At 38.6% G+C, this 27,841-nt stretch overlaps 1 protein-coding gene across 1 annotated transcript in view; it reads right to left on the minus strand.

Moving 5' to 3' along the window:
* Plcb1 (phospholipase C beta 1) overlaps nucleotides 1–27,841 on the minus strand; it is a 691,541-nt gene that overhangs the window by 649,906 nt on the left and 13,794 nt on the right. Inside the window, exon 2 of the mRNA XM_005365666.3 lies at nucleotides 14,893–14,970. Coding sequence (XP_005365723.1) covers nucleotides 14,893–14,970 — 78 coding nt within the window. The remainder of the gene's footprint in view (nucleotides 1–14,892; nucleotides 14,971–27,841) is intronic.

Consider the following 27,841-nt stretch of genomic DNA (forward strand, 5'->3'; position numbering starts at 1 on the left):
AGGACCTTGGACTTTCCACAGGGCCGGGAACCCTGACTGCTCTTCGGACTGGAGAGGGCAGGGGAGAAGAGTGGGGGAAGGGGGAAAGAGTGGGAGGAGGGGGAGGGAAATGGGAGGCTAGAAGGAGGCAGAAATTTTTTTGCAATTAAAAAAACTAAAAAAAAAAAGAATGGCCAAGATCAAAAACACTGATGACAACTTATGCTGGAGACGTTATGGGGAAAAGGAAACACTTCTGCATTGCAAGCTGGTACAGCACCTTTGGATGTCAGTGTGATGATTTCTCAGAAAATTAGGAAACAACCTTCCTCAAGACCCAGTAATACCACTTTTGGGTATATATCCAATGGATGGTTAATTGTGCCACAAGGACATGTGCTCAACTATGTTCATAGCAGCTTTGTTTGTCATAACCAGAACCTGGAAACAACCTAATTGCCCCTCGACCAAAGAATGGATAAGGAAAATGTGGTACATTTCCACAGTGGAGTACTACACAGCAGAAAAGCATTATTTTTGAGTGAGATAACCCATACACAGAAAGACGATTCTCACATGTGCTCACTCATAAGTGGTTTTTGTTTTGGGGTTTTTTTTTTGTTTGTTTTTTGTTTGTTTTTTCGAGTCAGGGTTTCTCTGTGGTTTTTTTTGGAGCCTGTCCTGGAACTAGCTCTTGTAGATCAGGCTGGTCTCGAACTCAGAGATCTGCCTGCCTCTGCCTCCCAAGTGATGGAATTAAAGGCGTGTGCCACCACCGCCCGGCTCATAAGTGGTTTTTAAACACAAAGTAGAGAAAAACAGCCTACAAATAACAACTCCAAAGAAATTAGACAACAATGAAGACACTACGAGACACTTACATAGATATAATATACATGGGAAGTAGAAAAAAAGAAGATCTTCTGAGTAAATTGGGAGCATGGGGACTTTAGGGGAGGATTGAAGGGGGAAGGGGAGAGACAGGAAGAGGAGCAGAGAAAAATGTAGAGCTCAATAAAAATCAGTTTAAAAAAGGAAGACTTCAGCCTAGGAAAAGGGTGCTGAAAACGCAGCAGGAGCAGAGCAGGCAGCAAGCAAGGGAGAGCGTGGTGTGATTCAGAAATGCTTGACTTCAAGTATCTCAGGTGCAGGGTATTGTAAGAGAAAATAAAATGAAGATTCATGGGCCTGGGTTGGAGAATGAAGAACAGATATGGAAACATGACCAGAGAAGGGTTGCTATTCAGCTCCAGGAAAGCTGACTGAGATGAACAGCTAGGGAGGTAGAGAAACATTACAGGAAAGGAGGCAAAACAAGGAGCTAAACAATTCCAGGAAGATGGTCATTTCAGTAGTGTAAGACACTGAATTACAAAAGAGCACCCCAAATGCTAAGGACAGTAACTGGAGGAAGGACATGGACAGAGCACAGGTGAACGTCAATTAAGGAGCAGATTAACTCAGAGAATCATCGAGAGTGTTTAGATTTCTACTAACAGAAGTATGATGATAATGAACAGACAGAAAAGATGCAACTGCGATGGGCCAGGGTAAGAAGAGTTGTCTGTTATTATAGAAAAGGCATGCCATGGTTAATAGAAGTGTACAGATCCAGTTATACAGGAAATGCTGATAAAATAAAGACATGAAATAAGCATTAGTGTAAATTCATTGAGAAACCAGGTTCCTGGACCACACGGGTAGAGTCCACCTGAGCAATGGGATAAAGAAGAGGAGGAGGAGATGAAAGGCGGGGGTCTCTGGAACTTCTGCAAGCAGGTGAGGATTTGCTACTACATTTTCACATTTTTTTTTCTCTTCTACAGAAGGTTGAAGGTCATATAAGATGCTGAGCGAGGCAGCCGGCAGCTGAAACGTGAAGGCTAATGAATGAGCCATAGAAAGAGCAAGCCTTGGCTTCGGACACTGACAGATGGTCCTTTTTACCACTCAGTAACCTTTACCCTAGACAAGCTACTGTACGACCTCCCTGGGTCTCAGTCATTTTCTATACACGAGTTGGACAATTACTGTAGACTAGCAGCATGCTAGAAATAGGTCATGGTAATTGGGTAATATCCTTGAACTCAAAGGCGCCGTCATCTAACGGGCAAGCAAAAGGGAATTAGACAAAACTAACACATCATTGAAAGGGCAAAGGTGAGGAAAATTATGAGGGGCTCTATAGGACCAAAGAGAAATTCCACTCCAAAACACAAGCATCAGAAACAGCCTTCCAAGGAAAGAACTGCCACAATTAGCTTGTACAAACTGAGTTAATTATCACACAAGCTAATTGGTATAAATCAAGGCCACCCCATGCACATAGTCATGCTCTTTGGACCCACTATCTTTCAAAGCTGAGCCTTGAATACCTGCTTTATAGTAACACAGAACTGACTAAGATAATGTTTTTCTGCAGGATTAGCTTCCTCCTTTGACTCCCAATATCCTCTCCCATGGGAATGAAATAACAAAGTCTGGTCCCACTATCAGTACCCATACCCCTATGATCTGGCAAAAAAAAAAAAACATCAAAATAAGGAAAGCTTTAATTCTCTGTAAGATCTTAGAAACACATTACCACAAGGCAACAGTGTACTGGCTCAGAAAAGCCACTCCAAATCCATACTCCATTCAGCAATGTGCATTGAAATTTTCTGCCATAAAGGAAATGCTACAAAATGACACTAGCCCAAAGATTTTTACAAAGCATTCAACTATGGGTACTATGCTGAAGGAAAGGAATTTTAATTTAAATTAACTATAAATTTTAATTTGAAAGCCCCTATATGCCTACAGAATATTGTCTCAGACGACACAAACCAGTCAATGCTCACTAAGATGAGCAGGAGGTGAAGTTAAGCCTCAGGGTCCAAAAAAGAAAGTCATTCTGCCTGGTGTCCTGAGTGCACCACTCTTCTTTCCATTAGATTGCTAGACCAATTCAGCTTGAGCCCCTTTGCCAAAGAGTCGTGGGTATAAATCTCACCTAGCACAAGGCCTTGTGAAAGTCACTTTGGAGTAACAACAGCCTTCTAAAGTGGAGCAGGACCCAGGGGCACATACACTTCAGATCCATATTTCAGAGACGGGGGCAGGTTTTAAAAAATAACTGTTTTGTTGAAAACACTCAGGGGCAGGACTGATATATGCTGTTTTTTCAGCCATGTTTTCTACTGCAAAACTCAATCTTTGTGCCACATATTCTCACGGCTCACTGAGATGAAATCAGCTGCATTCCACATGAAGCTTCATAGTCACTAACCTACTGAAGAGTCCAGATAGGCGGTAACCAGAGTAGCCTGAGGTGTATGCCTAGTGACCTAATGAGCAGACATGTTCTTGTAAATTAAGTAGGCTGGCCTGCTGGGGACTGGCAGACTGGATGTCACATGCCCTGACCATGGCAGGCATCTGCTGTCCTGCTCTGGCCAATCTGGCTGTAGGGGGCTACTAGACCGTATTACTCTGTGATATTTGTTGGAGAAATTTAGAATTACGTATAATCACCCTAGCTTTTGAAATGCGAGAAATTCGTGTCTATGCGTTAAAAGCGTTGTACAGACGAAGTAAAATCTGCTTATGAATGGGCGCGACTCCCAGTTTGTAGTTTATATAATACAGATACACAAAGTCAGAGCGCCTGTAAATGAAAGCTTCGCTAGCAGTCACTAACGAGTATGCCAGTGTATACACCATACACACCAACAGACAGGTCTCCGCTGCAGCTGTGTCTGTGGGCTTCCTCGGAGCCGGAAATTTGCTTGACTTGTGGCCCCGGATCAAGGGGATAAGTAGACAAATGAGCGGGGACAACACCTCTGGAAGAGCTGTCACTTACTCTGGGATTCCTCTGTGCTGTCTCCAGAGTTCCCCAGGGGAATGGAATCCCTTGTCTACCATGCTAACGTACTTTATCACTTGCCCATATTAACGGCCTTTGCCTGCCTACCTCACGTGCCTGCTGCATGTCCATATAGCAAACGGTCAACTGAATAAAACCTGCAATTGACAGCTGAAGGAACTCAGCCAACACCAAAGCTTGCTTTGGTGTTTCATTTCTCTCTTTGATTGTGAACCCTGTAGGGCTCAAGCCTATAAGGTTGCGCTTACCCTGGTATTCTAATATCTCAACATTCAAAACATAATGCCGAGGCTGCTGGCCTCTTGCATAACGAAGCCATGCAAGAGGAACAAATGTTCACCTAAAAATAGAATCCATTATGTATAGCAGCACAGTCATTAGCTTCTTAGTATAGCAACTAGTTCTGCCTCATAAAACTTCACACTGAAGGGTTCATCTCACCCAGGTGCACTGCTTGTCACGGCGCAATACCATTTCCAGACCACGGATGCGAAGCAGAGTTCTGCACAGTGCTGGACGGAAATCTCATGCCAAATCATCCTCATCCGGTCTGCCACCCTTGCAGAAGGCAGAGTGAAAACGAAGCACCATAATGAGAGAATTGTGAATTCACGTTGCCCAGTTCCACCGTCTAAAGATGACTCAAAGGCAGACTTCCGATCACGTGTAAATATGACCTGACTTCCCATGGTCTTTCTGGTTGGGAATATTTGGAAATAAAGGAAAGTTCTCATAAACTGACAAGAAGTGATACAATGTTGCAACTTAACAAGATAGAGGCTGGCTTCGTAAAGGAAAGTTTAGTTGTAAAATTAAATAATTATACAGGATTTACTTTGTCTTTTCTTTTAGCTGTTTTGGTTTGGTTTGGTTGTTTTGGTCTGGATTATGCGTGCTAAATTCTGACGAGAGTCTTGTACACAGTAACACATACTCTGTCACTGTGCTGCCTCAGATCTTTGAGGTCATTCTTAATATCACATTCTCACATTCAAAGGGGCAGCTAATTTAATTATGTCTTTTTATCTAGTGGGGAATCCGACAGATCATCACAAGGGGGCATAACCAGGCTTGTATGGGGAATGTGGTAAGCACAGGACCGAGGGATAACACCTGAGTGTTTGGGGGAGCGGAAAGCTAATGAATTTTAAATAATTAAAGATATAACCCCCAAATCCTATTCTGGTCCACTCTTGGATATGAAGAGACATTCTAAAAATGCTAGTAATTTCCTGCCTTACTAAACACAATATAAGAAATATCATCCAATCATATTCAAATAATTCAGAATCTTGCCAGACCTATGGGTCAATGTCCATGCTGAGTGTTACTGCTGGTGATAAGTAGGCCACGGCACAGACGGCTAAAGCAGTGTGTGCACAGCCTCTACGTTTGCTGAATTCGTTGGTGATGCTCACCTGAGCTGTGTAATACAAACAAATGAAGAGCTCTTTAGAAAAAAATTCAGTGCACACCACACACCAGCCCAGCAAATCAGAATCCTCGGGAGCAAGGGGCAAACAGCAGTGCTCTTTGTAGCTCTCCAGTGAGTTTTAATGTGCAGCCCAAGTTGAAAATCTTTCTTCATAGTCTCTGTCTCTCTTGGCAAATGCACCATGCCTAGTAAGGTTCTTTATAAAACAAATCTGAGGAGGAAAGTCCTGCATATAAACAACCTAACTCTTTAATAACCCTCTTTAAAATATAAAATGTGAAAAGCAAATCCATATGGCCAGACTGACCAGCCTTGATGCTATTTCTGACATCGGTCAACCACATAGCCAAAGGTCAGTACATTACCTCTTCATGCACTTAAATTTATTTTCTTATAAATGGGGATAATTATAGCACTGACCTTCACAAGCTTATGGAAAGGATTAAATACTATGTACATTATCATAACACAGTTAAATAGTTGCTATGTAGTTTTAAATATATAATAGAATATATTGTAGACTAGTATATGTACAATATATAATAGAATATATAATGATATATTGAATAATAGAATATTTATATTAAAGTACATAGTATGTGTATGCACATAAACATACCATAAAAGTTCACTGGAGAATCATGTACACACTGTCTATGCCATAAATATATACTATAGAACTCTATATTTATCTATTTAAAATACAATAATATAAACAATAAATCTACATACTATATATGTATATATATTCCCTTCTCTCTTTTTCTCTATTTCATGAGGACAATATCACAGGTGTATTTGCTGTCTCTTGTGCTAATGCCAATAATAACACTCTTGAAAATATACAAGCAAACACACATACTAAGAACATTTCCCCAGACTTGAATTTGTATGCGGATAACGACTTTTCAATGAACTGTTTGTTCCAAGGTTACATTTTTCTCCTTTCTATATTATTTAAATAAAATAAATAATAATGAAACCCATGAAAATGCAACAAAATAGATATGGTGCCTGTTTCGGTCTTGTGCAGCAAAAAATTCTTTCAAAATGCAGATCTAAATTCAGTTTTACCAAAATAGAGAGAGAAGTTTGTTCTGCTGATTAACTATAGAAAATGCTTGATGGGATCCCATGAGTAGGAACCAACAATCTTGCCTTGGCCAGAAAAGGAACCACTAAAGAACCAAGAACAGTGACTGTCTAAGACATCTGCAGCTCAGATAAGGTAGCACAATTTTATGTTGGTACTGTGTATCTGAAGTTCTGTTTCCTACAAAGGCCAATGATTGGCCCCGTAAAAAAGAAATAAAATTGTAAACAACATACAATTGTATTTTCTCCACATATTTTTTCAATTCAATACCTCAAATTATGCTTCTATCAAAAAGAATTGAGCCCCCCATAATAGCTTCAGAGTATGGAAAATATCCCATTTAATTTCTAAGATTGAGAAGAGCTAAATATAAGCAACTCATAAAGCCAAGCATAATTTTGTAATTAAGTTATATTGAGAATATTGAATTTAGAATTAAAGCCAGAGTGCCACCATATTTCTAGATTCTTTGGATCACTTACATGTGTGTTGCTATTGTTGTTCCCATAAGGACACACGGTGATGGTGACATAGCAATCCTATTATACTGGAAAATGATTGCAAAGAAACTGTCGTGGTGCCATTTCATCATAACTACAGTGATTTTAAAATATACTTCACGAAACAGTGCTTCATCCGAAATTCTATAGAAATGTCATGAATTGCCACCCACCAAGGATTTGCAAAAAATTCCAATCTAATAACATGAACGCTTAAGTTGTATCTACAAACATTAGCCTGAGTAAAACCTGGCTTTCCTGGGCTAGCCAGTGTGTTTGGAAGTGAAAAATGGAGGGGAGGTCTTCCCGATGAAGATTGTGTTGATAGCGATGGAACTTAAAGAGAAACTGAACTGACGAGTAGGAAGATTGCCTGTTCCTAGCAATCTGACTCGTGGCTGTTTTCTTATGCTCAGAATCCTAATGTCTAAGAATCAAGTCAGTGTGGATGAGAGACAGTGCCTAATGTCTAAGAATCAAGTCAGTGTGGATGAGAAACAGTGCCTGGTACCAGTACAACTGTGATAATCCTAAATCATCTTTTTCCTAGGAAAAAGACAGAGGCAACTGTGCAGCATCTGACTCTCCTAGAGGATATTAGTACCATTTTCTCTTATCAAAGGCCTCTAAATCATCTTAAAGTTTATTTCATGAGATGCTTCAAATCCCCTACGGTCTAAAAAACTTTCACCTATGATGAAGGATTTATTAGCAAATATCCTCAGAGGAAACATCTTCCTGGCAATAAATCCGTTCTTTCGACTTCCATGGCTCAGTTCCCACAACATTATGAAATGCAAACATAAACAAACATCTCGTTTGCCCAACAAGCCTCAAGCTTCAATGCTCCAGATCAAAAAACCACAATAAGACTCAATATGAAGCAGGTCACTGTTACCAAGAAGATAAAAGGGATAAGAATGCAAACATGGTGTCTTGGTTTTCAAAGGAGCACATTTATGGTCCCGAACAATGCATGAGGAGCAACTGTGACCAGAGATTGTGGATATTAATAGCAAACGTCACCACGAAGAACTAGGTGTTCATGAAGTAGTGGGCATGATGTTACTGTTCACAGTGCACCTTCATACCCATCCTAACTCAGCAATACTTTTCTTCTAGATGAACAAAGCAAGGTCTAGGCGGTTACTGAGTTGACTCGAACATACATCAGACTCAGAACTCAATGGCACATGTTCCACAGCAATTTAAATTGCGTCTGTTGAGGAAAACCAGCCATGGCTTAAAATAACGGATATTACATAGGGAATACCTTTGCCACTCTCAATCGGGAGGCGTCTACACTAACCCGAACAGTATTACATACCCGTAAAAAGACATCCCGAGACAAGGATGACTGAGAAAACAGTTTACTTTTGAAGTCATTCTAGGATACAGTGGGAATGAGACAGGGGGCTGGAGAGATGGCTCAGTGGTTAAGAGCATTGCCTGCTCTTCCAAAGGTCCTGAGTTCAATTCCCGGCAACCACATGGTGGCTCACAACCATCTAGAATGAGGTCTGGTGCCCTCTTCTGGCCTGCAGACATACACACAGACAGAATATTGTATACATAATAAATAAATAAATATTGAAGTCATTCTAGGATACAGTGGGAATGAGACAGAAAGAGGAGAAAGCCTTATAGGGTGCTGTCAAGCCAGTTAACGATGAAGTGGGTGGCCTTTATTCTACAGGAATGCTTTAACATTATTCTGGATGCACCTCTGGGTGGACTTGCCCAAGAGGAGGTCCAGTTGTGTGTGATTATGTACCCATGAGAACTCATTGATTAGGGTGGGTGTGACTCACCAGACCCTGAGAAGTTACGGAGGATGCAAAGTGACTTCTAACAGCTGGGGGCGGGGGGGGGGAGCAAAAGGATACAGATGCTGACTGGACACCGGAACACAGCAGGGGTCCTGTGGAAGGGCGAGGATGAGGTAGTACACTTAGAACTGTTTATCTGTCTTCATTGACAGTACACATGGAAAGACAGAAAAGAGAGAGGAAAGCACTGACCACCGGAGCTGTCACTATAGCAGCTGGGGTTCTGCTCTGGGCCAGGAAATAACGGCAGTGCCCAACGGCAGTGCCTACAAGGTTGCATCGTGTCAATTGTTCTCCTTGCTAAGATGATCTCATTTATTGTTTGAGCCTCTAGGAGAAGTCAACGGGTAAATGAATAGACTTGATCCCCTAATTTATAGTCAGATCTTTATGTCCAAGCACACCGTCAGTTTTGGAGTACCGCATGAAAGGGCAGAAGTGATGTCCCTGGAATGCACTTGACATTAGTGTCTACCAAAGAGGAAGTCCACTGCCAAGTGGTTCAGCCTGAAGCAGGTGCCCACCATTTTTTATGGAGGCCAGATTGTTTTTTTCGTAGGAAATCACATGATTATTTTGGTGAGGTTTATGATTCATCATCTAAAATATTTCTTAGCTCTGGACTCCTGTTTTAAAAATATCACCGCGGCTTATGTAAATATTTAACTTCCAAACTTTTCATTTGAACTCTGTATAGAAATCTCGAATTACAAGAGAAGGGTATCTAGATTTGACATTTATAGAAATGTCAGTCATTGGCACTCTTTCCATGGGTCCCCCAGACTGTTTCAAGTCCTAGAGGAAGAAAGAGTAGCAGAGGAAGCAGGTAGCATAGACAATCCCTCCTTTGCTGCTTCCCAGAAATGACTGAATATATGGGTATAGATGTATGCCACACTCTAGATCATGGGTAAACAGAAAGGGCGGTTATTGCTCAACCAGAAAATGCAAAAGACAGAAGGTAACTAAGAATGAAGTAGGGAATGACAACGAAGAAGTTCATACCTGCTGCCATCTCAAGCTATTCATGTCAGGAATGGCAACAGGGCATCAGCTCAGTCCTGCCATGCTAAGGCAGGGAGAAGGCCCCAAAGCAGATGGTGCCATGGGGTGTGACCTTCACTGGCTGCAACTAGAAAGTGCAGAGAGAGCCACCAACCCATAGGATGACCTATTTGAAAAAATCAAATTAAGAACTCCAAATCACGCCATTCATCAGTATCCATTACATGTGGATTCCAAACCTTAATTAATAGTAATGATAGCAATAAGGATGAAGAGTCAGAAGAAAAGGAAACAAAGAGAAGTTGAAATGGGACTCCCATCAAACTTTAAGACTTTGAGCCATCTTTTGTCACGCATGAATTAGTTGCCGGGGAATTCAAGACAAGCCACAGACAGAAGAATGTATTTGCAAAATTCACAACAGCTAGAACACAGTAAGTATCAACACAAGTGCAGGGGATGTAGCAAATAACCCAGAACAGAAATGGCCAGTCATGACTGAAAATATGCTCCGTTTCCTGGCAAATCCAGTTAGGGCAGATTAAAACTTAGATACAACTGTTGCATCAGTCAGGCTAAAGTTGAAATGTTTCCTAACAGTGTTGATTGGGGCAGGAGAAAACAGCTTCTCTCACATAAGATTTCATAGGTGTAAACGTTTAAAGCCAAAGACTAAAATGCAAGATAGTATACTTTCCAGGCAGAATTGATACCTGTTTGCCTTGGGGAATCCCTGACCCACATACTCACAGAGACAGAGCATCAAGCTAGCCACTACTTTGTATCAAAAAAGGTTTGTTGTTGCCCCAAATTAGAAGCAAATACCAAAAATCCATCAATGTGAACTTTCTTACCATTAAATATGTTTGCAATCCAATATTAGAACACACTAGAGCAAGTTAAAAGAACGGGAGGGACTCATCATGAACATCTCGAAGGTATTCTATGAAGTCAAAAGTTAAGTTTTCAAATAGCAAAAATAACATAACAGGATAAAATAAATTTTAATAAAGCAAAATGCAATTATTTACACATATCGCAAACAAAATGTATATTCAAATTCATGAGAAAAACATGGGAATAAATCAGAAAGATGATACTCATTCTTGACTGAAAAAAAAAGAAAAAACTAGGATTAGGATTATCAGATTATCAGACAATGTTGAAAACATTTATACTGCTTTACTCTCTTACTAAAAGAAAATTATTTGCATATTATCTGCATCTAAAGAAATCTGTATCACAATAAAATAGAATGGTTTTTCCTCTCATTCCTTTTTAAAATCTTAGTAATTGTCTTCCCTTCCCCAAAACTCCTCTTTTAGGGAAAGAAGGAAGGATTTATTGAACCTTCTTGAGCTTCTTAGATTTGAACTAAACTGGTTTTATGTTATATCAAAATTGGCACAAAATCAGGGCATTAAATTGCAAGACAACATTCTCCTGTGTTGCAGTCTGGATAGGAGTTTGTGGGTTCTTTTATGTTGACCCTTTTCTCAGATTCGCGAAGCGACGTGGATTTTGTGGCTAGCACTCCCTGTGTGTCTGCCAGTGTCCACATGGCATATTCTAATGCAGACAACCTCTTCGGTACTCAGCGTGCATAGAAACTTCTTCTCACTCATAACTTATAAATAAATGCACCCTTCTTACATACTCTACACTGAGACCAGAAAAACCACTGTGCTAAAAATAAAATAACCATATTCAGTAACTCACTTTTGCTAATTGTATTCAATAAACTTTATAGAACCAACAGTAAGTGGAAAAACTGTCAAAATAAGTCCAGCAATGGAACAAAGTATGAACATTTATCTCTAAAGGTGATATTCACAGTCATCTGCTTACACTAACCCAAATATCTTGTCAGTGTTGAACTAAACACATTTCCGCTCTCTAAAAATGACTGCCCGTTCTGGCTTTCAATCCTGAAGTCTATCATCTGTGCTGTCTGTCTTCTTTGTCATCTATCACTTCTATGGTTACAAGTTGAAGAAGCGGCTGGGTATGGCAGCACTGCATTTTCTGCAGGGGAAAGCCGCAGCTTGAAAACAATGGCTCTGCTACAAGGTGCTGTGTAGTCCTGACAAGAAACGTACACCCATTAGACTCCATGACTATGAGGGGTTGCTTTCAGAGTTATACAAGGCAAGCTCTTATACCAAGGCTCCACTGTGGTGCTCTTTTTTGGTTTGTTTGTTTTTGTTTTTCGAGACAGGGTTTTGCTGGAGCTATTGAGCTTGTCCTTGACCTAGCTCTTGGCCTCAAACGCAAGAGAGATCTGCCTGCCTCTGCTTCCTGAGTGCCTGGATTACAGGCGTGCACCACCACCACCTGGCTCTCATACTAGTCATTTTTCCTGTGAGCACAGGAGGCTTCCAATGATGGCTAATCACGGCATTTCCACATAAGCTGCATGGATCAAAGGCAGGGTATGTTGGCAGAGGACTTAGAGAGATGAGAAGCATCTTATAGTAAAAATACAATGGAAGCTTCCCAATCATGGGAAACAAATGTGTAAATGTAAACGCTAACCTTAAAAGTATTATTTGTTTTCTCTGAGATCTCTGTAACACAGAGGACAGATTCTTAAGTCTAAAACTGCCAAAAGAAAAAGAAACATACTTTAAACAAGTAGTCCTCTAAGGAGCATCATAATAGTGCCACTCAGTCCAGTTGTTCCTTCAAAGGATCTTATACACAACCTCAACTAAAAGCCTGGCGTGCTGCCCTCTGTTTGTGTGCACAGTTTGTCCGGCCTGCAGAGACTCTAATGCATTGTTTATAGTCGTCCAAGACCAAAACGTGGATACATCACTTGATCTGGTTCCAAGACTGGGCTGAAAGCCAGAAAGAAAATGACAAACTTGAAAATGTGGTGAGTTTCTTTTATTATTATTTTCTTAAATCCTCTCATCTTTTAGAGGCTAAGGTACATGTGATCATTGACCAAAAAATAAATCTCCAAACTGATAAATGAGGAATTATTAAAGATCTAAAAATCAAAAAGTAAAATTTACCATGTCTTGACGAAGATTAGTATCTATAAGAGGAAACGCAATAGACAGAAGAAGTCCCTCCCCTCCTTCACCCATTATTTGTTCCCATTGGTTATAAACAGCATTGTGACCAAGAGGGAAATGCTGGTATAAAACATGTAAAGATCTTGTCTATGCTGAAAAATATGCCTAGATAAAATATTAGGCTTCTAGAACAATAGAGATGCATCAAAAGCCTTTGTCCCTACCTGCTTCTCTTCCTCAAGCAAAGAAATGTTTATGATTGGTCTTCTGGTGGAGCTTAACTGAGTTGCCATGAATTATTTAAAAACCCTAAAATATCTTCTGTTGCTTTTATGGAAATTTGATTTACAAGTTTAAAAAAATCAAACTGACAGTTTGGTCCCTTGTACAAGCACCCAACCTTTAGAAATGCTCTAGGCATTATAAATAAATCTTTCACAAATATAGCTGTGACTGTTCTAAAAATAGTCTTTAGGAGGAAAAAAAAAACTCTTTCAAGCCATTGTTTTATACATAACAGCAGGAAACCAAACAGAATGTCTTAGCCAATGTGATTAACATACCCAGTAATAAACATGAACATTAAGTATGAAATCTTACCCACACATAATTTGACACTGGCCTAAGTTCTATGGTTTGTTCCCACATTTATGACCATAGAAGTTTGCAGAACACACAGATAGTAGTTAGATTACTCTAGGACCATCAGGGCAGAATTTGCTTCTTGAGCGATTGGGAGATGGGCCTTGAGACCAGGTGCTAACTTTTCAGCATGGAAAATTTTCTGGAATAACCCACACTCGCACAATGAATCTGCCCAGGTGAGATAGAACCTGTGCTCACAAGTGTAAAAAGCTGCCCAAGGCAGCCTTAAACAAATTATCCAAGAACTTTGGATACCTGGGACATAACACAGTGTTTCAAAAGCTAGTATTTGTAACCCATCACACAGTAATTGAGGAACCTGTAGCTGTTCTGACACCAATTTGTTAGTATTGCTAGTCTATTGGTTTTTAAATGCATTTAGTACTCTCAAAAACAACAACAAACTACCTCTTCAGATATCAAAACTTAGAGGACCCAAATATTCTATATACTGGGTTTCTTCGGTGCCAGTGATTTTTGAAATAATAGCCACTTCCTATGAATATTCTTGTCTAACTGCCCATTAAACCTCAGATAGATTTTATGATCTGCAGACAGTTTTTAATAATTCAGTATGGAACTATCAACTGTCTTTATCAAAACTGAACTACTGAATTCTTAGTACTGTGGGCAGAAAGCTAATGTAGGAAGTTTCTTGAAAACTCAATAAAAAGGTTAAAGGAAACTAGCTTTAATTTAACACTATTCTAGTTTCCTCTTTGTTGCTATGAGAAACACGATGACCAAAAGTAACTTGAAGGGATGGTTTCTTTGGCTTATGGATTAGAGTATATAACCAAGGAAAAAAGGACCTCAAGGAAAGAGTCTGGAATCAGGAACGGAAGCAGAGTCCACAGAACACTGTTTGCTGGCTTGATTCTAGGCTCATAGGTTTGCCTACCTTTCTTACAGAGGCAGGCTCACCTAGGGATGGTACTGCCTATAGGGGGCCTGACTCTACTACACAAATTGTAAGTAGTAAATATCCTATAAATATGTCCACAGGACAAAGAAGGAGGCAATTCCTCAACTGGGGTTCCCTCTCTTGAGAAGTGTCAAGTTGACAACCACAATTACCTATCACAAACATGAATAAATTATCAAGGCCAAATCAGAACTGTTAATTGTAGCCCAGAGAGAAGAGAGAAAAAAGATTGACTGTTGAACCTTTGGCCATTAAGGTCAAAAGGAATTTTCTCATCGTCTTTCTTCATTCTGCATTGAAAGGGACTTAAATCAATGAACACCCAGGATCATGTTCACCAAATGCAATCCACAAAGCCTGAGTTCTTGTCTTAAAGAGAAAACAATTTTTCTAGGATCTAGTGAAGTCGCCATTTCATGCAAGCATCCATGAAAGATCATAAGACCTTTTGCCTGAGTTTCTGAAAATAGAATCAATAAATACACTGCAAAGGTTCATCCATTAAATCGGTCGAGTTACATAGAAAGCAAATAAATACTTTGCAAATAACCAACAGAATAATATAAGGAAGACATCTTATCTCTTACCTTGTTTTGATCTGTCCAGTAAAAGAAAAATCCCTGAGGATCAGTCCTCAAAATAATTGGAGAAACAATAGTGGAGTCCTAGAAAAATGGAAGAAGAAAGCATGCATATCAATTCATGTCCCTGTGGGAAGTTATTGAAGAAGTAATAATTCATAAGTGATTTTTCCAAGGTTATTAATTATTAAGAAAAGTTTCAAGCAAAGTAGACATGGTAATTTTTAACTTCATAAGATTATTATTCAGAAGACTAACATGATGACTCATGGGGAAAACGATTGCTGTACAAACATGAGGACCTGAGTTCAAATCCCTAGAACCGACAACGTAAAGGCAAGTAAGGTAATGGATGAGTGAGTGCGCCTGAGACAATACGGGAGGTGGGTATAAGAAAATCCCCAGAAGTCCCTGGGCCAGCCAATCAGTTGTAAACAGCTGTGAACAATAGAGACTTATTCCAAAGATGGCAGAGAGTGAGGACTGACACCCAGTGCTGTCCTCTGACCCCAAACCAGCATCATGGTACATGTCAACACTTGCGAACACACAATCATATGCGCACTCGTGAACCAAAAAATCATCAGACACAGAACTGACAGAGTTAAACAATAATTAGAGCATCTCCACCTCACTGGGTAAGGAGGATAGTAATGCATGCATTTATTAAGACAAAATTTTAAAGACATTGGCATACTATGTGTTAGAAAACTATATTAAGATTTCCAAATAATGTTAACACTAACCATCATTATGTATTTCATCTAATTAAGGTTAATTAAAATCCATGCTTGAGGATAATATTTTAAATTACATTTGCTCCATAAAATGATTTTTAATTGTACCAAAGAGAGTAAGCATAGCATTTGGGCATTGCTGTTTCCAAGGTAACAGTAAATAAAGCCATCTTTTGCATATTTGGAAAGGTGCATACAAAATTGTTGCAGATTTAAATTCCATATACGAATCTAAAACATCATAGGCACATAATGCTCTGATTTAGTATACAAGGTAAGAAGCTAGGTTGCAAGCACTGTGCTGTAACAGTCAACATTTCTGAGATGTGTTCTGTTCTCCCGGCAATATTTAACAGGACTTACTTCCTGCACACACATGTACAAATACATCAAACATGGATCTTATGGATTTTTAAAATTTAAACAAAACTACATCATTCCTCTTCCTTTTCCTCCATACACCCTAATTCCAACCTGTCCCAATTCAAACTGATGGTTTCTTTTTCTTTATTTATTGCACATATGTAATATGTGTGTGTGTTTCCACACACACAACCTATTGAGTCCATTTAGCATTACTGGTATATATATGGTTTCAGGACTGACCACTGGTATTGGATAATCAATTAGGGGGTCTCATCATTGGGGAAGACTAATTCTCAGTAGTAATTAGTTGCCTGTAGTTCTTTGTCTGGGATCCCATGAGATTTTCCCCTCCTACTCAGGTCTTTGCAGAAAATGCATTTTTGCATTTTTCTTTGTCTTTGAGATCATAATTACATAATTTCCCCCCTTCCTCTCCTCCCACCAAGCCCCCCCATATATCCCACTCTGTTCTATTTCATGGCGACTTTTTTATTGTTACATGCATACATTTTATGCATGTATGTATATACATATATATACACATTTTTATGCATGTATGTATATACATATATATCCCTAAATATAAACTGCTCTGCCTACATAATGTTCCTCAAATGCATATTTTCAGGACTGATAATTAGGTATTAGATGGCCAACTGTTGTGCTCTTCCATGAAAAAGACAATACTTTCCACTCTCGACATTCCTTAGTTGTTCACAGTTTTCTGTGTAGGGTTGAAGGGACTTATCTGCCACTTTGTTACTGTTGTTTTTTTGTGTGTTTCTTTCTAAGACTGTATTATAATTGCAATATCTCTTTCTTTCCTTTCTTTCTTCCAAATTCTCCCATATACTCCTCCCTACTTTTCAAATTTCATACCTCTTTTTTAAAAATCAATTGTTATTGCATGCATGTTGTAGAATAACCTTTTTGTGAACTGTGAAGATTTGGTCTCATTGGTTTAATAAAGAGCTAAATGGCAGTAGTTAGGAAGAAAGAGGCTAGGTAGAACTTGTAGACAGGGAGAAAATACTGGGATGATGAAGGGTGGAGTTGCCAGGAGACAAAGGGAGAAGCAAGATGAACATGCCTTGCTAAAAAAAGCACTGAGCCATGTGGTAGTACACCAATTAAAAAAAATGGGTCAACTGAAGTTGTAAGAGCTAGTTAGTAACAAGCCTAAAATATCAGTTAAATATTTATAATTAATAAGTTCCTGTGTGATTATTTGGGAGTTGGCTGGTGGGAAAGAAAATTACACCTACACATGCATATATATATATATGTGTATATATATATATTATACACATTTATATACATAATAAATAATATATACTATATATGTATATACATATATGCAATTATATATAGAAGTATATACTACTAAATATACTCTGTTGAGTTCATATAATGTTACTTGTATGTATGTTTTGAGGTTGACTTTTGCACTAGACAATAAATTGTTGTGCTCTTCCCTAGGGAAGACAACCTCTCCCACTTCCTGCTTTCCTCAATTGCCTGTTGTTTTTTGTATAGGGTTTGAGACCTCATGGGCTTGTCCCCACCCAGATTGAAATATCTGTTGTTGTCATCCTTGTCCAGCTCACATTTAGGTGGTCTTGTGAAAACAGAGTTATTGCAAGAGACTCTACAAGCACTGATTTACTAAACCAGCAAAATCCCTAACAATCTAAAAACATTTGTCCTTATACCCATAGATAAGTGCAGTCTTCACATCTTTTAGTGAAACTTCATTTGCCACAGACAGAGACCGTTACAGAAAAATCACAAAAAAAAAAAAATCAACAACAAAAAAGTCAAGCCCTCTCCCTTATGGATACATATAGAAAACACTCCTGCATGTAGGACTCAGGAAACATTGCAGAGAAGGGGTGGAAAAACTGTGCTGTGATGTTGTATCCCCCAATGCTGGAGAGGGGGTTCAGTCATCTAAAAGCAGAGTTCACAACCAAAACACCAAGAGTTTATGCATCACTAACCACCTTTGTTTTCCTTTTATTGATAATAGATTTTTTCCCCTCACATAATATATCCTGATCACAGTTTACACATCATTTTACCCTTCCTAGCTCCCCCCTCCCATCTGGATCCACTCCTCTTCTGTTCCTCATTAGAAAATAAAGTAGGTTTTTAAGGAATAATTGTGGAATGCAATAAAATAAAATATAATAGAGAAAAAGCTAACACATTGGAGTTGGACAGAACAATCAAACAAAAGGAAAAGAGCCCAAGAGAAGGCACAGAAACAGATCTACTCTAAGCACTAAGAAATCGCAGAAAAACATTCAACCAGAAGCCATAATATACAAACAGAGGACATGGTTTAGACCCATACACGCTGCCTCAGTTTCTGTGAGTTTATATATTAATCATTTTGATTTAGAGGACCTCAATTTTTTTGGTGTCCTCCATCCTCTCTGGCTCTTTCTGCCTACTCTTCCTTAGGGTTCCTTGACCCTGATGGAAGAGATTTGATGATGACGACCTGTCTAGGGCTGAGTGTTTGAAAGTCTCTTACTCTCTGCATATTGTCTGGCTATGAGTATCAGTATTTGTTCCCATTTGCTGTAGCAGGAAACTTCTCTGATTATGGCTGAGCAAGGCACTAATTTGTCAGTATAGCAGAATGTCCTTAGGAGTAACTTTATTATTACAGCTTTTTTTTTAAGAATAAGAGTATTCAGTTTTATCCTAGGTCTATGGGTTATCTAATCTCAGGTTCTTTGTCATTCAAACTTTGCCGGGTATGGGATTCATCTCCTGGAGTGGAGCTTCACTCAAATCAGATATTGGTAGGTTACTCCCACAACTTTGTGCCAACATTACACTAGCATATCTTGTAGGTAAGACACCAATGACATGTCAATCCAAGCTTTGTAGATGGACTGGTATTTATGTTTCTCTTTTGGTAGTATGCAGAGTATCTTCATGTACCAAAGATGCTAGAACATGGTATGAAGGCTCTATGTAAGCAAAAGTTTAACTTCTCAGCTTTCAGCAATGTGCCTTGCCATTAGTTTGTGGAGAGCTGTCTTGGCAACAGCCTGGATTGTATGGGAATTCACATGAATTCCCTTTGGCCAACAACATTGGGTTTCATCTGAGTTTGGCAACTTTAATTAAATCATCGTCACATATGTATGTTATTTTAGGAAGTCACTTCTGTATTAGGTTTCCATACTATCCTTCAGATGGCCCTTAAATTTAGCTGTCTCTCCTTGTATTTCCTCCCTCATCACCCTCTTTCCTTGCCCTCCCTATTTGGTCATCCCATTCCAGATCCCTATTCATCCATAACTATCTAATCTAATACTATTTTCCAATGAGCTATATATGTCCCCCCCTAGACCTTTATTTTAGACCTAACGTCTGTGGTTCTGTGGATTATAGGTTGGTTATCATTGACTAAAAAGCTTACATCGACATATAACCAAATAACATATTTCTCTTTCTGGTTCTGGGATAACCCACTCAGCATGATTTTTTTTTCTAGTTTAATCCATTTACCTAAGAATTTCACAGTTTCATTCTTTTTAACAGCTGAGTAATATTCTATTGTATAGATGTACCACATCTCCCCATCTGTTGAGTGACATCTAGCTTGCTTCCAGTTTCTGGATATTATGAATAGAACCGCAATAAACATGGTTGAATGAATGTCTTTGTGAGAGAATGAAGTGTCATTTGGATATATGCCCAAGGCTGATATAGCTGGATCTTGAGGTAAATCGATTCCTATTTCCTGAGGAACTGCCACACTCATTTCCAGAGAAGCTGTACAGCTTTGCAGTCCAACCAGCAATGGATACGTGTTGCTCCTACTCTCCGTCTTCACCAGCATGAACTGTCACTTTTTTAATTGATCAGACCAATTCTGGTGGATGTAAGATGAAATCTCAAAGTAGTTTTGATTTTCATTTTTCTGATGAAGATATACAATACTTTAAGTATTCCTTGGCCATTTGAGTGTCATCATATGAGAATTTTCGGCCTAAATCTGTACCTCATTTCTTTTTTAATTTGGTTGTTTGTTTCCCTGTTACCTAACCTTTGAGTTCTTTATATATTTTGGCTAGTAGTACTCTAATAGATGAAGAATTGTTATAAAAAAAAAACTTCTCCCATACTGTAGACAGCTGATTTATCTGAACTTCAGTGCCCTTTGCCCTACTGAAGCTTTTCAGGTTCGTGAGGTCACATTTATTAATTGTTGATCTTAGTGCCCACGCTAACAGTGTTCTGTTCAGGAAGTTACTCCCATGCCAGATAGTTCGAGGCTATTCCCCTCTTTCTCATCTGTCAGGTTCAATATATCTAGATTTATATTAAAGTCTTTGATCCAATAGGGTTGAGTTTTGTGCAGGGTGATGAATATGATTCTATTTTCTTCTTCTACATGCAGTGCTCCAGTTTGACCAACATCGTTTATTAAGGGTGCTGTCTTTTTCCAGTGTGTATTTCTGGGTTCTTTACCAAAAACCAAAAGTTCATGGGTGTTTGGATGTGTTTCTGGGGCTTCAATTCTATTCCATTGTTGGATGTGTATCTTTCTGTGTCAATACCATAAATTCTCATTACTATAGCTTTGGAGTACAACTTGAAATTGAGAATGGTGGTACCTAAAGTACGTTTAAAAAAAACAATTCGGGATTGTTTTAGCTATCTGGGTTTGTGTGGGTGTTTCCATATGAAGCTGAGAATTATTTTTTGAATATCTGTCATGAATTGTGTTGTAATTTTGATGGGGAATGCATTGAATCTGTAGATTGTTTTTGGTAGGATGGCAATTTTTACCATACCAATTCCACCAATCCATTTTTCATCTTCTAATACTACTTTCTTCAATATCTTAAAGTTCTTATCATACAAGTCTTTCACTTGAATGGACAGAATTACTCCAAAATATTTCATATTATTTGTCCCTGTCAAGAAAGGTGTGGCTACCTTGATTTCTATCTCAATTCATTTGCTATCTATATGTAGGAGATTTACTGATTTTTAAAATTAATTTTCTATACAGCTGCTTTGCTCAAAGTGTCTATCAGCTATAGGAGTTTCTCGGTGGAACTTTTAGGGTCATGTATGTCTTGTATGTAAACTATCATATCATCTACAAATAAACTCTTGGACTTCTTCCATTTCAATCTGTATCCCCTGATCTCCTTCAGTTGTCTTGTTGTAGGTAAATCTTCAAATACTATATTGAATATATATGGAGAGAGTGAACAACTTTGTCTTGTTCCAGATTTTAGTGGAATTGCTTTGAATTTTTCTCCATTTAAATTGATGTTGGCTATGGGCTTTCTGTAAACTGTCTTTATTGTGTTGAGTTATTTCCCTTGTATTCCTAATCTCTTTAGCACTTTTATCACGAAGGAGTGATGGATTTTGTCAAAGGTGTTTTCTGCATTTAATGAGACATCATATAGCTTGTCCCTTTCAATTTGTTTACATAATGGAATATATATATTCATATGCTATGCTATCCCTGCATCTCTGGCATGAAACTGACTTGATCATGGTGGATATCTTTTTGATGCATTCTTGAATTAAGTTTGCAAGTATTTTATTGTGAATTTTTGCATCTATGTTCCCAAGTGAAATTGATCTATTGTTCATTTGGGGGAGGCCTTTATTATGTATGGGTATCAGAATAACTGTGGGATCATAAAACATATTAGGCAATGTGATCTTCTGGTTTCCATTTTGTGGAATAATTTGAGGAGTATTGGCATTAATTATTAATTGAAAGTATAATACAATTCTGTGTTAAAGTCATCTGCCCTTGTTCTGTTGTTGGAGCCCTTGTTGAAAATGTTTCATTCACTGCTTCTATTTCACTAGGGTTTATACGTTTGTTTAAATTCATTATAAGATCTTGATTTAATTTTGGTAAATGGTATATAGCTAGAAAATTATGTTTTCTTTTACATTTTCCAATTTGGTGGGGTGAAGGGTTTTAAAGTATGTCCTTATGAGTCTCTCGATTTTCTCAATGTCTGTTTTATGTCCCACTTTTCTTTTCTGATTTTGTTATTTTTTATATTCTGTCTGACTTTTAGTTTATTTGTATAAGATTTTTTTCAATCTTACTGATTTTTCTCCAAAAAAACCCTTTGTTTCATTGGTTCTCTGCCCTGTTTTTATTGTTTCTATTTTATTGATTCAGTCCTGAGTTTGATTATTTCTTGACATCTACTTCTTTTGCATTTACTGTGATTTGTTCCTTTTGTTCTAGAGCTTTCAGGTGTTCTGTTCAGCTACTAGTATGAGATCTCTCTCACTTTTCTATGTAGGGACTTAGTGTTATGAACTTACCTCTTAGAACCACTTTCATTATGTCCCATACATATAGGTATGTTGTGTATTCATTTTCCTTCAATTCTAGGAAGCCTTTACATCTTTTTCTTTATATCTGCCGTGACCCATTTTTCATTGAGTAGTGAGACATTCAGTTCCCAAGAGTATGTAAGTAGCCTATTGTTTCTGTTGTTATTGATATCTACCTTTAATCCATGGTGGTCAGATAAAATGCAGGGTGTTATTTCAAATTCCTTGTGCTTGTTAAGAACTGCTTTGTATTCATGTATGTGGTCAATCTGGGAGAAAGTTCTATGAGCTATTGAGAAGAAGGGATATTGTTTTGTGGTTGAGGGAAAGGTTCTATAAATATTGGTTAGGTTCATTTAGTTTTTAACATCAGTTAGCTCCAGCATTTCTCTGCTTAGTTTTTGTCTGAATGATCGGTCTATTGGCAAGAGTGGGTTACTGAAACCACTACCAGTTTGCAAGGGTCAATATGTGATTTAAGCTGTAGTAGTAATTCTATTATGAATGTGTATGCCTTTCTGTTTGTTCTATAAATATTAAGAATTGTAATTCATCTTATTTGATTTTTCCTTTATTGAGTATGTAGTGTCCTTCCCTATTTCTTAGTATTAGTTTTGGTTTAAAGCCCATTTTATTAGATATTGCATCATGTCTTTTTATTAGATATTAAAATGGCCACAACAGTTTGCCTCTTAGGACCATTTGCTTGGAATATCTTTTTCTATCCCTTTACGCTGAGGTGATGTCTATCTTAATGTTAAGATGTGTTTCTGCAATGCAGCAGAAGAATATACCCTGTTTTCTCATTTATTGCTGCTAGTCTGTTTCTTTTTATTGGATAATTGAGACCACTGGTGTTGAAATTACTGAGCAGTTTGTTGATTCCTGTTACTTGGGTTGTTTATTTATTTATTTATTTATTTATTTATTTATTTATTTATTTTGGTGTTCTGGTGGTGGTGGTAGTGGTGGTGGTGGTGGCAGCGGCATGTTTACCCTCTTTTGAATTGCTGGTCTGGGATTATTATGAGTAGTTAACTTCTTAAGGTTGGAGTTTTCCTTCTACTGAATTCTATTGGGCCAGGTTTGTAGACAGATATTGCTTAATTTTTGTTTTATCATGGAATATCTTATTTTCTCTATCTATAGTGATTAAAGGTTTTGCTGAGCATAGCAGTCTGTCTGTCGTGTGTGTTCTCTTAGAGTCTGTAGAGTATGTATCCTGGCACCTGGCTTTTAAAGACTCCATTGAAAAGTAAGGTGTTACTCTAATAGGTCTGCCTTTTTATTTTACTTGGTCTTTCTCCCTTGAAGCTTTTAGTAGTCTCTCTTTGCACTGTGTGTTTTGATTATTCTGTGCCAAGAGGACTTCCTTTTCTCAGCCAGTCTATTTAATGTTCTGTGTGCTTCTCATCTCTTTCTTTAAATTGGGGAATTTTTCTTCTATGATTTTATTGAGAATATTTCCTGTGCCTTTGACTTGGGTGTTTTCTCCCACTCCTCCTACTATTCACAGATTTAGTATTTTCATAGTGTCCCACATTTCCTTGGATGTTTCATGATTTTCTTTAATTGAGTATTTTCTTTGACAAAGGTATCCATTTCTCATGTTTCCAGTGCCCAAGGTTCTCCCTTCCATTTTGTATATTCTGTTGGTGAGGCTGACCTCTGAGGCTCCTGTTCTAGTTTCTAAATTTTTCTTTTCCACATTTCCCTCCGTTTGGGTTTTCTTTCATGACTCTATTTCCACTTTAAGATCTTCAACTGTTTTATTCATTTCCTTCCACTGTTTGTCTTTTCATAGATTTGATGAATTTATTTGTTTCCTCTTCAAGTACCCCTATCATATTATAAAGGGTATTTTAAGGTATCTCTCTTGTTCTTCAGCTGTGTTGCAATACTCATCACATGCCACGGTAGGGTTGCAGGGCTCTAGTGGAAACATTGGCCTAGCTGTTATTGATTGTCTTTTCATGCTGGTGTCTAGACATCTGGGTTTGGGAAGATTATAATTGTAGGTGCTGATATCTGGTCTTGTCTTTGTTGGGTGGATGTTTTGCTCTTGGTTTCAGTTTCCTCTTTGGTTCATAGTGGAGTGTGGTGGCTGCGTTGACTGGCAGGAAATTCTTCTGGGATCCTGAGACGTGTGGCCACTAGAGGTTCCAGGTAAAAGGTCTTTCTAGGTTGGGAGCTGACACTTAGGAATAGGGATGGAGGGATGCAGAGGAGCCTTGGGAGGGAGGAAAAGAGGGTGCTCTAAGAGAATTTCTTAATCCCCTGAGAACAGAAGCACAAAGTGAGGAGACGCCTTAGCAAGTGGTCTGCACAGAGCTAGGGAAGAGACCTGGGGACTGGATTGGATTGGAATAGGTGAAAATCTGCAGTTAGCCTATCTGCTTCCCTGGCTGAAGTTCACATTTTTTTCTGCAATTTCATATATATATCCTAAGCGTAGCAAATCCTTACCTCTGAGTAATCAAAAGATGTTGTCACAAAAGCGTACAGAGAACTTAGGGAGAACTTTGGAAAGTTTTATTGTTTGTTCAGGGTAGGCAGAGCAGCAGTAATAGATTTTCATTCCCTGTAAGTTTAATTTTAAGAGCTCAGCACTGGAGGCTGTCCACCTGATTTCCAATGCCTCTCTAGTCCCTTTCTCAGTTCTTCACTGTGCAGGGATAGAAAGGCATGGGTACTGATATGTATCTTCCAAAGCTACAAGCATCAAAGAGGATGATTTTAGTAAAGCACCTTCACAAATACATGCATGCCACATAACAATGTTTTCTATAAATATCAGCATATTTAAAAATCAAATGTTGGCCTAGGACGTGAGGTGAAAGCACCTCTTGCTCAATCCCAGGAAACTGAATGTGACCCCAAGAACCCAAATCTCTAGTCTTGCATGCCTAAGATGAGGCTGAAGACAGAGCTAGAATTGATCAGAAGCTTACAGGCCAGTTACCCAGGAGTCCTCGTCAAGTGAGACACTGAACTTCAGCAAGATCAAAAGCTGAGAACCAGCTCCTGAATGTTATTCTCTGACCTCTACAAATTCACCTTGGCAAACAAGTGTGTGCACAAACACAAAAATAATAATAACTAAAAATGTGCTGAAGTATTAAATGGAGGTTTATTTTAATATGCATTTTACTGAGCAAAATAGTTGAAACATAAAATTTATCATAGCTAAAATCACAGTAGAGTAGCATTTCATTTACACACACTTATATTACCATGTCGTCCGACCACCATCCACTGGCAGAACCACTTCATCTTCCCAAACAGAAGTGCTACAACCATTGAACACTACATGCTATTTCCTCCTTCTATAGCCCTGGAACATCATTCCACTTTTTGTCTCAAGAAATTTGATCACTCTATGTAATTCCTATAAACGGAGGCATGCAATGGCATCCTTTTTCTGCCTGGCTTATTTCACTTAGCAAAATATCCTCCATGTTCATTCATGTTATAACATTGTACAACAGTCTTCCTATTTAAGGCTCCATATTATAACTGCACCATGTTTTATTATCTACTCATCTTTCAGTGGGCCTTGAGTAACTGGCTTTGGTAACTGCGAACAATGCTGCCGTGGATAAAGAAGTGTGAACATCCCCTTAAGACTTTACTTTCAACTACTTTCAGCAGATACCCCAAAACTGCTGGAACTGCCGGCTCATGTGTTAGGTCTATCATTATTATCTTGAGGCAATCAGCATCCTGTCTTATGAATATGTAATATTCATTACATATTCTTCTTTTTTTTTACATTTTGGATTCTTTTGTAATTTTTTAAAAGAGAAAACAAATTATCTTTTTTTCATTTTACATACCAATCCCAGTTCCCACTCCTTCCCCTCCTCCCATTCTCTCCCCTTTCCCTCTCACCCCACTCCCCAACCACTTCTCCCTACTATATCTAGATTCTCTCTATTATATCTAAGCTAAGCAAGGTATTCATCCAAAGAGAATGGGGTCTTTAAAAATGTATTTATATTATGTGTACAGGTGTTTTGTCTTCATGTATGTCTGTGAACCTCTTGCATTTCTGTTGTCCACAGAACTCAGAAAGCAAAGATGGATGTTCTAAGACAGGTGTTGCCAACAACTGTGAGCATCCGTGTAGGTGCTGGAAACCAAACCGGAAGATGCCCTCAACTGATGAGCCACTTCCCCAGCCCCTTTCCACACATTCTTAACATATAGCTTGGAAAATTATCTTTTAAAAGAATTGCACTGGCGCATGGAATTTCAGAAAAAGTCGAAAATTTCAAAATTCCTTAAAACTTAAATGTCAAAAAAAGAAGACATTTGGAAATAAAATTTGTTCTTAAAATGCAGAAATAATTCAACACTGTTTTAGGCGTCTGTGAGATTACAAGTATGACAGTTCCCAGATACATTTGCAGACATGTTCCATCACCTGCTCTTCTCGAGGTGAGAAAAACAAAAGCCTTGGTGAGCTGCACAAAGCACATCGTCTAACTTCCGGACCAATTGGCATTAGCCTGCAGGCCATTTTCGGGTCACCTCCTCTTCTTTTCAGAGCAATGGAAAAGAGTCCAATAAAAAATTGTGGTGACAATTCACTGCAAGAATCTTAAAAATTAAATGTTAAAGTTAAAAGGCCAAAATCTACCAAATTTAGATGTTGGTTCTCTGTCTTAGGCCTCTTTGCTTTGTTCAGATACTACTGATTCCAGTTTATTGGTTCTCCTTCCTGACCCCATGTTTGGTTACAGGTCCTCAGTAACCATCTGTCTCAGCTTCATGCCCACATCCTCCATAATCAAACTCACACATTCCAGGACCAACTGAACTTCAGCACTTAAGGCTTTATCTGCCTCAGAAAACCCCAAGTCTTCATTTTCAGTTCCACTTACTACATAGCTGCAAAAAAAAAAAATCTGTGTTTTCCTCATATCTCCGGCAAGATGCTACATATTAACTGTCAGAATATGTGCCTGGGAGTGACATCTGAAACACGTGGTCATATTTGCACTCCCAAAGGATATGATTCTTATGTCAGTTGGCTACTCTAGAAATGGGCCAACCCTCAGAAGGTATCATCGTTTGTTTGCCGATTTCTGTTCCAGTTTGCTTTCTGTAGCTATGGCAAAGACCATGACTAACGCTACTTGGGCAGGAAAGAATTTATTTAGTTCACAGGTTACCATCCATCCTTGAAGGAATCCAAAGCAGGAACTCAAGGCAGGAACTGAAGTAGAGAAAATGGAGGAATGCTGTGTATTGGCTTTCTCCTCATGACTTACTCAGCTTGCTTTCTTATACAACGCAAGGCTAAATGCCACAACCCAAGAGGACCTGCCCAGAAGTGGCACCACTCACAATGGGCTATGCTCTTCCACAACAATCATTAATTTAAAAAAAAAATATCCCACAGGTCTGCCTACAGTCCAATTAAATGGAAGCATTTTCTCAATCGAGGTTCCCTCTTTCCAAATGACTCTAGCGTCTATCCAGTGGACAAATATCTC

The sequence above is a fragment of the Microtus ochrogaster genome, unplaced genomic scaffold (genome assembly GCF_000317375.1).
Source record: "Microtus ochrogaster isolate Prairie Vole_2 unplaced genomic scaffold, MicOch1.0 UNK3, whole genome shotgun sequence".
NCBI classification, from domain to species: Eukaryota; Metazoa; Chordata; class Mammalia; order Rodentia; family Cricetidae; genus Microtus; species Microtus ochrogaster.